The sequence below is a fragment of the Equus asinus genome, chromosome 22, assembly GCF_041296235.1.
Source record: "Equus asinus isolate D_3611 breed Donkey chromosome 22, EquAss-T2T_v2, whole genome shotgun sequence".
Taxonomy (NCBI): Eukaryota; Metazoa; Chordata; class Mammalia; order Perissodactyla; family Equidae; genus Equus; species Equus asinus.
Window position 1 is genome coordinate 45,319,133 of NC_091811.1, and position 13,070 is coordinate 45,332,202.

Below are 13,070 nucleotides of genomic sequence, written 5' to 3' on the forward strand. Positions count from 1 at the left end.
AACATTTCTTATTAATATGTCCTATTAGGGGCTGGCCCTGTGGCATAGTGGTTAAGTTTGGCACATTCTGCTTCAGTGGCCTTGGTTCACAGGTTCAGATGCCAGGTGCAGACCAACACCACTCATCAGCCGTGCTGTGGCAGTGACTCATATATAAAGTGGAGGAAGACTGGCATAGATGTTAAGCAGGGCTAATCTTCCTCAAGTGAAAAAAGAGGAAGATTGGCAACAGATGTCAGCTCAGGGCTTCTCTTCCCTAGCAAATAACTAACTAACTAACTAACTAAATAACTAAATAAAGTCCTATTATATGTGGCCATAACTGATTTTTGTGATAATCTGAAAATTATAATTGGCAGTTTCAGAAAGCCATCTAATCAAAAAAACAAATGAAATAAATGATTGCAGAGGGAAAGAAAACATAACTTATATCCAGCAACAGGCTCCCTCTGATTTCATATTAGAAATCACTGAGTTTATTACAGGCCCACAGTCTGTTTCTCTGAAACCCACGGGGCCAGACAGACTTTTCAAGCTGGATTTCTTCAGCTCCTCTAAGCTTGCCCCTTTGTTTTCATCTGGTCATTTGGATCTCTACCATGTTAGAGGCTTTCCTCAAATGTTTGTTGATGCTGATCTGTCTGTTCGTATTTGAATACTAAAAAGCAGATCAGAAGCACTTATCACTACCGCTGCCTTGGGCATATCAACTTGGGGGACTTTATTATTGAACTGACTTTTTCTTCAGGGCCCCAAATTTCCTGTCTCTAGGTCTCAATCCCCTGCCTGAGGTGAATGAGCCTATCTGATAGTGTTCTGGACACAGGGAGCGGAAGGAGACTGCAGGTGCCATGGTCAGCATGAGTCGGGGGGAGCAGGGAGGGTCTTGCTGGCCTAACTGCTCTTCACACAGTTTTCAACCAGTTATGCTTCTACATTTGTGTGGTAAAATATACATAAAATTTACTGTTTTAACCAGTTTTAAGTGGATAATTTGGTGGCATTAGGTAGATTCAAAACATTGTATAACCATCACCACTATCTCTGTCCAAAATTTTTCATCATCCCCAACAAAAACTCTAGCCATTAAACACTGCCACTCCCTCCCCTCTTCCTCCCAGTTCCTGGCAACCTCTACCCTACTTTCTGTCTCTATCAATTTGCCTATTATCCTACGTATCTTATATAAGTAGAATCATACAATCTTTGTCCTTTTGTGTTGTTTGTACCTTTTTGTTTTTCAAATAACTTAGGCTAAGCAAATGGCCCAAGGCCATCAGCTGTAAGTGGCAATGTGGCCACAGGAACCTAGCTGGGTATGTCTGTCAAAAGAGGCTATACTCTTAACTGCTATGCATTATTACCTTAGTAGTGGACTTTTTCCATCCATATGCATATATGTATCCATACAATAGCAGGTATTTTGTACTTGATATTTTATCTACAATGTTTTTCCATACCATTAGGAATTCTTTGAAACATTTTAATGCTTCCTAATCTATCATTTTGGATGTATCATGCTTTAATTATTTTTGGTTGACATTTAATTATTTCTGTTTTGAATTTGAAGTAACAATATGTACCTTTGTACTTAAATACCTGTATTTCTGATTAGAACCCTAGAATAAAACAGAATGTAATTTCTGGTTCAAACAATAGAACATACTTAATATTTAATACTTATTGTTAAATCATTCTTCAGAAATTAGCTAGTTTATAATACTACAAGTACTCTTGTATCACTTTCATCAACATTGCTTTTCTTTTTTTTTAGGAAGATTAGCCCTGAGCTAACTGCTGCCAGTCCTCCTCTTTTTTTCTGAGGAAGACTGGCCCTAAGCTAACATCCTTGCCCATCTTCCTCTACTTTACATGTGGGACGCCTGCCACAGCATGGCTTGACAAGCAGTGCCATGTCCACACCCGGTATCTGAACTGGCAAACCCTGGGCAGCCGAAGTGGAACGTGTGCACTTAACCACTGAGCCACCAGGCCAGCCCCAAGTTTTATTTTAATTATATAAAAAATAATGTTCTACTAGTTGTAATAGATTCTTTAATAATAATGATGAAGAATGTTTTTCATTTTATTTACTATTTTTATTTTCTATATGTCACTAGCTCATTTTCCATTCTGTGTTTTAAGGTATTCATATAAACTTTTCTATATTTTGTGGCAAATTTTTTTCTTTGCTTTAAATTTGATGAATTAATGGGTGGAACAGAAAGTAGAATCCAGCATTCCATTGTTTTGTCTGGATTCCTCATTGAAATCGAGAAGATTCTTTGCTGGCTAGTGCTTAACACTTTAATTGGCTTTGTAGTTTTCAAAGGGGAAATATTTTTATTGCTTTTAGTAATTAAAAAACTAAGAAATGAGTGTTCTTTTTAAACCATTCAATCAGTATAGAAATAGACAAAGTAGAAAACTAAAGGCTCAAAAATCCCATTCCCATATAACCATCTGCAGAAGGAATGGGAAGACTTAATCGTAAACACGAAGAAATATAATACATGAAAAATGAGGCAGTTACTAACTTTAGGAAAATGTAATCGCAGCACACGTTAGCTCAGAATTGAACATTATTTACATGGTCATAGAATAAAAATAATAAATATGAATTTAACAAAAAATTTTAACATAGCCATATTAGGAAGATGGAAGGGGGCAGGGGGGAGTATAGGAGATTCAGAAATTCTCCTTTATCCCTTTATGAATTAAGTTGCGGAAATACATGTACGTACATATGAAAAGAAGCAGCTCAAGAAGTTAGTTGATTCTGGGGATAGTTCGGGCAGACAAATTACTGCTGCTTGGTTTTAGGCCTTTTAGAGCTACTTGACTTTATACATTTTTTTTGGGGGGGGAAAGATTAGCCCTGGGCTAACATCTGCTGCCAATCCTCCTCTTTTTGCCGAGGAAGACTGGCCCTGAGCTAACATCTGTGCCCATCTTCCTCTACTTTACATGTGGGACACCTACCACAGCATGGCTCGCCAAGTGGTGCCGTGTCCACACCTGGGATCTGAACTGGTGAACCCCAGGCCACCGAAGCAGAATGTGAGCACTTAACCACTGCGCCACTGGGCCTGCCCCTTGACTTTATATTTTATGGGTGATTACAATTTATCTACACTGGGCTAAAGCTAAAAGAAATAAGAGGACAAAACATCCATATTTAAAAACAAAATTCTCTTGAAAATTGTATTAACATTTATTTTTTTTGGAAATTTATTTTTATTGAGATATAATTGACATATAACATTGTGTAATTTTTTTTAAAGTCCCCCGTACATAGTTGCATATTCTAGTTGTGAGTGCCTCTGGTTGTGCTATGTAGGACACCACCTCAGCATGGCCTGATGAGCGGTGCCATGTCTGTACCCAGCATCCGAACTGGTGAAACCCTGGGCCACCGAAGCAGAGAGCATGAACCCAACCACTGGGTCATGGGGCCAGCCCTTTATTAACATTTAATAACAATAAATCATTCAACTTTTTCACAGTCTTTATGAAGTTACTGTTTTAAAGACGAAATTTATTTAAAAAGTCCTCATGTAAACCAATCAGACACAAATAAACTTTTATAACGAACTTCTCAAACAAATTTTTTTAATATCTATCTTTTTTCCTGGGATGACACAGCATTACTATGATAGTATTAAGTTTTCTTTTTTATTCAAATGAACTGTTTTCAAGATTAATGGTTATTAGCAAATCTTAATTTTTACTCTGCTAAGGCAAGATAGAAACATGATACTTTTAAATTATTTCCCAATTTCCTATGAACTATTTTATAGTAAAAAACTATCTGGGACTAAGTGTTCTTATGCTCAAATTCTAAAAGTAATCTTTAGTTTCAACTGAACTTGGTACTCCAAGATTGAAAAAAATTTTTTTAATGATATTTATATAATAAATATAATTTTAATCACTCAGTTCTTCCTCATCACTGAAATATGCGCTTTTCTTTATCCTTGGGCGTCTTGAATCATCTGATGTTGAGGGACCCCCTGAACTGGGTTTCCATTTTTTTTGTTCTTCTTCAATTTTGGCTTGCTGTAAGGTGATTCAGGAAACAAACAAAACAAAACAAAACCAAGAGCCAGTTTAATATTATTTATGGTGCACTAATTCAAAACATGGCAAAAACACACCACAAGTGCCAACACTCCCCACTCTCCCAGCCCATGAAGACAATTCTCCTCCATCAGGACATCCCTCCCCCATCCCTGAGTTATGTCCTAGTCTCACCATGCTACTCAAAATTATTCCAGGCAATTACTACTAAGTGACAGGCATGTGAAATGAAGCCTATCTGCCATACCTGCCGGAGGTGGGAATATCATATAAAATACGACATTAGTTAACTAAAAGGAAAAATAAATTGACATATGCACCTACAGTTTATCAACTAAATTAAAATAAAATGTAGTTATATAAAACCAGGAGATTATATTCCCTTCATCAAAAAATGTTTCATATACAGGCATGCTTCAGAGATATTGCGGGTTTGGTTCCAGACCACTGCAATAAAGTGAGTCCCATGAAATTCTGGTTTCCCAGCACATATAAAAGTTATGTTTACACTATACTGTAGTCTTTTAAGTGTGCAATAGCATTATGTCTAAAAAAACAATGTACATACTTATCTTAATTAAAAAATACTTTACTGCTAAAAAATGCTAACCATCACCTAAGCCTTCAGAGTCATAATCTTTTCTTTGCTGGTGGAGTTAGTGTTGATGGCTGCTGACTGATGAGGGTGGTGGTTGCTGAAGGTTGGAGTGGCTGTGGCAATTTCTTAGAATAAGACAACAATGAAGTCAGCTGCATCAACTGACTGTTCCTTTCACAATCGATTTCTCTGTGGCATGCAATGCTGTTTCATAGCATTTTACCCACAGCAGAACTTCTTTCAAAAGTGGAGTCAATCCTCTCAAACTCTGCTGCTGCTTTATCAACTAGGTTTATGGAATATTCTAAATCCTTTGTTGTCATTTCACCAATCTTCACCAGGAGCAGATTCCATCACAAGAAACCACTTTCTTTGTTCATCCATAAGAAGCAGCTTCTCATCCATTAAAGTTTTATCAGATTGCAGCAATTCAGTTACATCTTCAGGCTTCACTTCTAATTCTAGTCCTCTTGCTCTTTCCACCACATCTGCAGTTACTTCCTCCACTGAAGTCTTGAACCCCCTAAGACATCCATGAGGGTTGAAATCAACTCCTTCCAAACTCCTATTAATGTTGATATTTTAAGCTCTTTCCATGAATCACAAATGTTCTTAATAGCATTTAGAATGGAGAATCCTTTCCAGAAGGTTTTGCCCAGATCCATCAGAGAGACTGAATCACTATCTATGGCAGCTATAGCCTTATGAAATGTATTTCTTGAAATAATAATAAGACTTGAAAGTCAAAATTGCATCTTGATCCATGGGCTTCATGCCATGTTAGCAGGCATGAAAACAACAATAATTGCATTGTACATCTCTATCAGAGCGCTAGGGTGAGCAGGTGCATTGTCAATGAGCAGTAATAGTTTGAAAGGAATCTGTTTTTTCTGAGCAGTACGTCTCACCAGAGGGCTTAAAATGTTCAGTAAACCATGTTGTAAACAGATGTGCTGTCATCCAGTCTTTGTTGTTCCATTTATAGACCATAGGCAGAGTAGATTTAGCATAATTCTTAATGGCCCTAGGATTTTCAGAATGGTAAATGAGCATTGGTTTCAACTTAAAAGTCATCAGCTGCATTAGCCCCTAAGAAGTCAGCCTGTCCTTTGAAGGTTTGAAGCCAGGCACTGACTTCTCCTCTGTGGCTATGGAAAGTCCTAGATGGCATCTTCTTCCAACATAAGGCTGTTTCCTCTACATTGAAAATGTGTTGTTTGGTGTAGCCACCTTCCTTAATTATCTTAGCTAGATCTTCTGGATAACTCGCTGCAGCTTCTACATCACCACTTGCTGCTTCACCTTGCACTTTTTTGTTATGGAGATGGCTTCTCTCCTTAAACCTCATGAACCAACCTCTGCTACCTTAAAACTTTTCTTCTGAAGCTTCCTCACCTCTCTCAGCCTTCATAGAATTGAAGAGAGTAAGGGTCTTGCTCTGGATTAGGCTTTGGTTTAAGGGAATGTTGTTGTTGGTTTGATCTTCTATCCAGACCACTAAAACTTTTTCCACATCAGCAATAAGGCTGTTTCACTTTCTTGTCATATATGTGTTCAATGGAGTAGCACTTTTAATTTCCTCCAAGAACTTTTCCTTTGTATGCACAACTTGGCTAAGTGTTTGGCGCAAGAGGCCTAGCTTTTGGCCTTATCTCAGCTTTCGACATGCCTTCCTCACTAAGCTTAATCATTTCTAGCTTTTGATTTAAAGTGAGGGATGTGTGACTCTTCCTTTCACTTGAACACTTAGAGGCCACTGCAGGGTTATTAACTGGCCTAACTTCAATATTATCCTGTCTCAGGGAGTAGGGAAGTCTGAGGAGAGGGCGAGATATGGGGTAATGGCCAGTTAGGGGAGCAGTCAGAACACACACAACATCTATCAGTTAAGTTCACTGTCTTGTATGGGTGCAGTTCATGGCACCTCAAAACAATTATAATAGTAACATCAAAGATCACTGATCACAGATCACCACAAGAAATATAATAATAATGAAAAAGTTTGAAATATTGTGAGAATTAACAAAACATAACACAGAGACGTGAAGCACGCAAATGCTGTTGGAAAAATGGTGCTGATGGACTTGCTCAACACAGAGTTGCCACAAACCTTCATTTGTAAAAGACGCAACATCTGCGAAACACAGTATCTGCAGAGCAAAATAAAGTGAGGTATGCCTGTACTTGTGTTAGGGCCTTTAATGGGTAAAAGTATGGTTTTGGTTTTGTTTTGAAGTGAAGCTTCTTTTAAAACGATATCTTTGATCTAATAAGGGGTTAGCATCCAAAATATATGAAGAACTCAAACAATTCAACAACACAAAAAACAAATAACCTGATTAAAAAAAGGGCAGAATCGACATTTTTCCAAAGAAGACATACAGGTGGCCAATGGGCACAGAAGATGTTCAATATCACTAATTATTTGGGAAATGCGGATCAAAACCACAATGAGACATCATCTCACACCCATTAGAATGGCTATTATCAAAAAGACAAGAAATAAGTGTTGGAGAGGATGTGGAGAAAAGAGAACCCTCATACGTTGTTGGTGGGTATGTAAACTGGTGCAGCCATTATGGAAAACACTATGGAGATTCCTCAAATAATTAAGAATAGAACTACCATAGATCTAGCTATTCTACTTCTGGATATTTATCTGAAGAATATGAAAACACTAATTTGAAAAGATATGTACACCCTTATGTTCACTGCAACATTACTTATAATAGCTAAGATATGGAAACAACCTAAGTGCCCATAAACGGATGAATGGATAAAGATGCAGCATATATGGTCGTGTTGCTTAACAAGGAGGATACCTTTTGAGAAATGCATCGCTAGGCAATTTTGTCATTGTGTGATCATCATAGAGTATGCTTACACAAACCCAGATGATATAGGCTACTACACACTCAAGCTATATGGTACTAATCTTATGGGACCACCATTGTATATATGGTATATCACTGACCGAATGTCATTATGTCGCACATGATATACATACAACAGAATACTACTCAGCCATAAAAAAGGATAACATCTTGCCATTTATGACAACATGGATGGACCCTGAGGGTATTATGCTAAGTAAAATAAATCAGATGGAGAAACACAAATACTGTATGATTTCACTCATATGTGGAATATAAAAAACAAAACAAAGAAAAAAACAAAAAACTCAGAAGCAGACAATAGATTGGTGGTTACCACAGGGGAAGGAAGGTAGGGTAAGGGCAACATGAGTGAAGGTGGTCAATTGTATGGTGACAAATAGAAACTAGACTTTTGGTGGTGAGCATGCTGTGGTGTATATAGATGTTGAATTATAATGTTGTATACCTGAAACCTATATAATGTTATAAACCAATGTTGCCTGAAAAAAAAGGACCAAAAAAAATAAAACACTATCTTTAATAAAATCTTTTCTGTTGGGATAAATTCATTTTAATCAAATAGTTCTGCTCAATTCTATAATGAAAACAGATTAAAACATTAAAAGAGTTATGGGGCCCTTAAAATCTACAAAGAACCAAGGAGAACTTTTCCATCACGCTGCTCTAAAGATCTTAAAGAAATAGCCTGCCTCCTAAAGTTTAGGAAGTGAAGGGGAAAGACGGAGGTTGCCATGAGGAGACGATCAATAAAGTAAGCAAGGAATACACAACTGTTAACCCAAGGCAGCTGTTGCACGGTGTCTTTTAAAGGAACTGCTCAGTACCTGGAAAGCTATGGCCTGGCTGAGGCTGTCAAGAGCTGGGTCTTCCCCTTCATCTTCACTCTCTTCTACTCCTTCACTAAATTATTACCAAAAAAAAAAATCAGAATACACTCAGTCAAGAGTACAAAGACAGAAGCACACAATAAAGTACTTAGTAAGAATGGTTATACATACATTTCTTCTTCTGGTTCAGGAATTTTCTTTTTTTTCTTTTTCTCCTTCTTCTTTGGAGGTTCACGTTCTCCAAGCATATTTTTAGGACAGGCATAACTTAAGTGTCCACTTTCCTTTTGTTTCCCATTAAAAAGGAAAGAAAAATACTATATTTGTTGTGTTATTAACAGAATCTTGCCTGGTACCCTAAGACTAAAAGGTTTTAGAAGTTACAAAAGAATACTGTCACACTGGGAATATACACAAAGAAATCAACAAAACTGATTACTTTAATATTTAGAAGGAAGAGATTATGATATTATAACTCCCAATAAACAACTTTAACAATAAGGGAGTATTTTAGTAGTTTCACTAAAAGAAGTATTCTTCCTACAAACATTTTATTATTATTATGTGTGAGGAAGATTTACCCTGAGCTAACATCCATTGCCAATGCTGCCTTTTTTTTGCTTGAGGAAGATTAGCCCTCAGCTAACAACTGTGCCAATCTTCCTCCACTTTATATGTGGGATGCCTCCACATCATGGCTGATGAGTAGAATAAGTCAGCACCCAGGATGTGAACCTGTGAACCCCAGGCTACCGAAGTGGAATGTGTGGAACTTTAACTACTCGGCCACAGGGCGGGCCCCCTTACAAACATTTTAAATCTCAAGTTTCAGGATATAAAACAATTCAAAATTTAAGTGGAAATGGACCACCTATCTTAAATGTAAAAATTTTAAGTTATTATTTGATATAATGGGGACAAAACTATTCCTGTTAACTTCCAAAATGTTGCTTAACATTCTGTTTTAAAAACAAACGGAAAAGTTAAAGTCTTCCTCACTTTTCCTATTAATTTCATTTTGCTCCTTTTACATCTAGACTTTACCTGCACTGTCCAATTATGGTAGCCACCAGGTATAATTCTTTTGTGGCTACTAAGAACCTGTCTGAATTGATATGCATGATAAGGGTAAATACACACTGGATTTTGAATAATGTAAAATATATTAATTTTTAAAAATATTAATTATGTGTTCAAATGATATTGTAGATATATATTGGGTTAAATATAAGATATTATTAATTTTTATCTGGTTCTTTTCTTTTTTTTTCTGCTGAGAAGGATTAGCCCTGAGCTAACATCTGTGCCAATCTTCCTCCACTTTATATGTGGGTCACCACAACAGCATGGCTGATGAGTGGTGTAGGTCTGCACCTGAGATCCAAACCTGTGAACCCGGGCTGCCAGAGCAAAGTGTGTCAAACTTAACCACTAGGCCATGGGGCTGACCCCTTCCTGTTTCTTTTTTTAATGTGGCTACTTGAAAATTTAAAATTACATTTATGGCTTGCATTATATTCATATTTGACAGTGCCAAACTAGCCATAACATGATAATGAGCCAAAATACTGATTTGTAAAACATAAGACAATGAACTACAGTCATACACAGGACAATGGCGTCTTGGTCAACAATGGACCACATATGAGACGATGGTCCCATAAAATTAGTACCATATAACCTAGATGTGTAGCAGACTATACCATCTAGGTTTGTGCAAGCATGCACTATGATGTCACAGTGACAAAATTGCCTGATGACACATTTCTCATAAGTATCCCCACTGTTAAGCAACACATGACTGTATAATCTGTACATTAGCTCACTAAATTACATTTATGAAGTAATATGTGAGAGAAAGGGAGTGTAGAGAGCCTAAGCCAGGATTAGAACAATAGAAGAGAAAAATAATCATGCTTTTTTAGTTCACAAAGCATCAAATAGACTGTGTACTTTGAATATCTGGGGACATGGCTGAACCCAAGAGGTTTTATTGTTAATGAATTGCTGAGAGAATGTACTTAGAGAAGCATTTTCCAAACTGTTTTTGGAATAATGGCATAAGAAAATATGTTAACATATCCCATATTTTAAAAAAAAGAATTTAGTAGTAAAATAACTTTGGGAAAAACTAGGCTAAATAAATGTAAGCAGATTCTTTTTGGGGCGGGGGGGAATTTAAGAAATATAAACATGTACAAAGTCTAACAAATCTATGGATCCATAAACCAAAAAGACAGATTAATAGATTCATCCAGGATTTCTCAGATAATTTGATATTTACTGTGAATATGAGGATACATACTAATCTATCTAACCATATGTGACCATGACTACTCCTCCATTCCTTCCTTCCTTTTCTTTTCTTTTTAAACAAAACTCAGGACTCTAGAACACAGTTTCTGAAACATTAACTTAAGAGGTGAGAATCACAGGTTAGAATCACAGAAATTGACAGAACGTACCCAAGGCCTTGCTTGCTCTTTCCTTCTATCCATCTATCCATCCATCCATCTGTCTATCTGTTTATCTATATATCTTTTGGGGGAAGGAGAAGTAGGGAGTGGCAGCGGAGGAAAGGACCCCAAATCATTTCCTTGTATCTTCCTCATGATTTTGTAGCCAGGAAAATGTCTCTCAGTAATCCTCTCCCCAGTAATACAGATGGACCCTGTTTTTTAAAGTATTTTATATAGGCATTTTGGAAAGTGACAGCAATTAAGACCAACACTGAAGTTCTCTTGCTATCATTATGGGCCTTGCGCAAAATTGTTCTCTGGCTATATATCTCTAATCACCAAAAGTTTAAATGGATAACGACAGATGATGGGAACTAGGTATGAACATTTGGGGATAGTTCAGTTACAAAACATTTGCAGTACTAATAGGAATATTATTCCTATTAATACAATATCCTAATTAATAGGTCATAAGATAATGCTTATACTGAGCTGTAATGCTTAAACACTGGCAAAGTATTATAGAAACAGGTAATATCCTATTAACACAAAAACTTATGGGGAACTAAAATCTTTCAAAACAGTAAAGTAATTAGTCTAACAGTTTTTAATCTAACAATTTTCAAAGATTTAGAAACTAGAGAAAATACCGCTCTATATTACCCAGCTCAGGTTATCTTTACGTACTGCATTTCAATTGAGTTTCCTTAGATGAGTCTGGAATTCCAAAGTAAAATAACTTTCATAACCCAGTTTTAGCCAGTCAGAAGTTTTGGAGAACACAAATAAAACACTGATGTGAAAAATACCTTACAGTAAACTATGGAAAATTGCATTGTTTTAGGTATACTCACCCCACATTCATAACACTTAGATTTATCAAAGTAGTTTCGTCTTCGGATAAACTCAGCTGCTCTTCCATTGTCAATAGCAATGCTTGCTTTTATCACTCTACCAAATAACTAAACCAGAAAAAAATGTAATTGCAGAAGGATGTATTTCATCGAAACCTAAAACTACAGTTATTTGATCCCATTTCCTCAAACCTTCAATTCCATTTTATTTTTTAGATTATTATAGCAATTCCCTACTCAGCTGTGATAAATTCTATCCAGTAGAATATATTCTTATTCCTTAGATTCTACCAATGTTTTGGGAACCCAGTAGAGTTTTGACCTCTTTTCTCTCCCATAAGTTAAATACCCTCAGAATCTACTGTACCCATCAGACTTGACCATCCACTGCATCCCCCACATGTTTAGCCTGAATGAGCAAAAAGGCTTTTGGGTTAAAAAATGGCTTACCTGTTTGTTGTTTATTGCCCTGGTACAGTTTTGTGCAGAGTCTTTATCCAAAAATAAAATAAATGCAACCCCTTTACTCCTCCTGGTATCTTTATCTTTCATAATGGTAACCCTTAAAGCATAAACGAATAGGCAGTTAAAAATAATGAGGCAGTAGTAAATAAAATAGATTTTAATAAATACTTGGAAAACTCAAGTGTTCAAATAAGGGTTAATAAAACACAAAGTAAGAGAAATTAATACATTTGACAAATCAGCTATCTCTTCAACATCATGGGATATCAAGGAGCATGGAAATGAGAAAGTGTGATACTGATTTAACACAAGTGAGCAGAGCTATTAGGAGCATCTGATAAAGCAAACATTAATCAGAGGTTGAAGGATGAAGTAAAGAGATTACAGAGACAATGGAATCTTGGAGAGTAGGCATAATTCCTCTTCTCTGCTAACTCCCTCACCATGCAGGAAAAGCCAAAACAAAACTGAGGAATCTTAAATTATTTTTTTCTAAGTTTTAGAATCTAATTGTATTCTTAATATTCTTTTAAAGAATCTCCAGTTCTGTGGTCCTTAGCCATACCATCCAAGGTACCTAAGTGACAGGAATGGTGATAAGACACAGAGCCTACTCTTTGTCCTGACCTGTTACACATCCCTCATCCTGTGACCCTTGTTCAGCATGTCATTAAATACAGTTTAAAAAACAATGTTCAACAAAGCTCTTGGGAGAAATGGCTGATTTCAAGGCTGGGCCAGGGTAAGTACAAGATGAACTTGGAACATCTTGTTATCCTTAAAATAAAAAGAAACGATGGAGCATGGAACAAGAATACAGAAGTCAGGTAGAAGGAGCTCCCATTGGCCAAATCTAGGACAATCTCAGTATTGAGTTATAAACCATAGAA

The 13,070-nt window shown here is 36.6% G+C and overlaps 1 protein-coding gene across 5 annotated transcripts in view; it reads right to left on the bottom strand.

The window, feature by feature from the left end:
- Nucleotides 1-13,070, bottom strand: part of ZCRB1 (zinc finger CCHC-type and RNA binding motif containing 1) — a 64,032-nt gene that overhangs the window by 36,016 nt on the left and 14,946 nt on the right. The window contains exons 4-8 of one of the 5 annotated variants that reach the window (XM_014864275.3): nucleotides 12,166-12,277; nucleotides 11,716-11,823; nucleotides 8,574-8,686; nucleotides 8,400-8,475; nucleotides 3,518-4,059 (exon numbers count right to left, since the gene is read on the bottom strand). In XM_014864275.3, the coding sequence (XP_014719761.1) occupies nucleotides 3,928-4,059; nucleotides 8,400-8,475; nucleotides 8,574-8,686; nucleotides 11,716-11,823; nucleotides 12,166-12,277 (541 nt within the window). In that variant the 3' untranslated portion in view covers nucleotides 3,518-3,927. Of the gene's footprint in view, nucleotides 1-3,517; nucleotides 4,060-4,529; nucleotides 5,703-8,399; nucleotides 8,476-8,573; nucleotides 8,720-11,715; nucleotides 11,824-12,165; nucleotides 12,278-13,070 lie in introns of those variants that run through there. The other 4 variants (XM_044755593.2, XM_070494427.1, XM_070494426.1 and 1 more) reach the window with 4 other exon arrangements.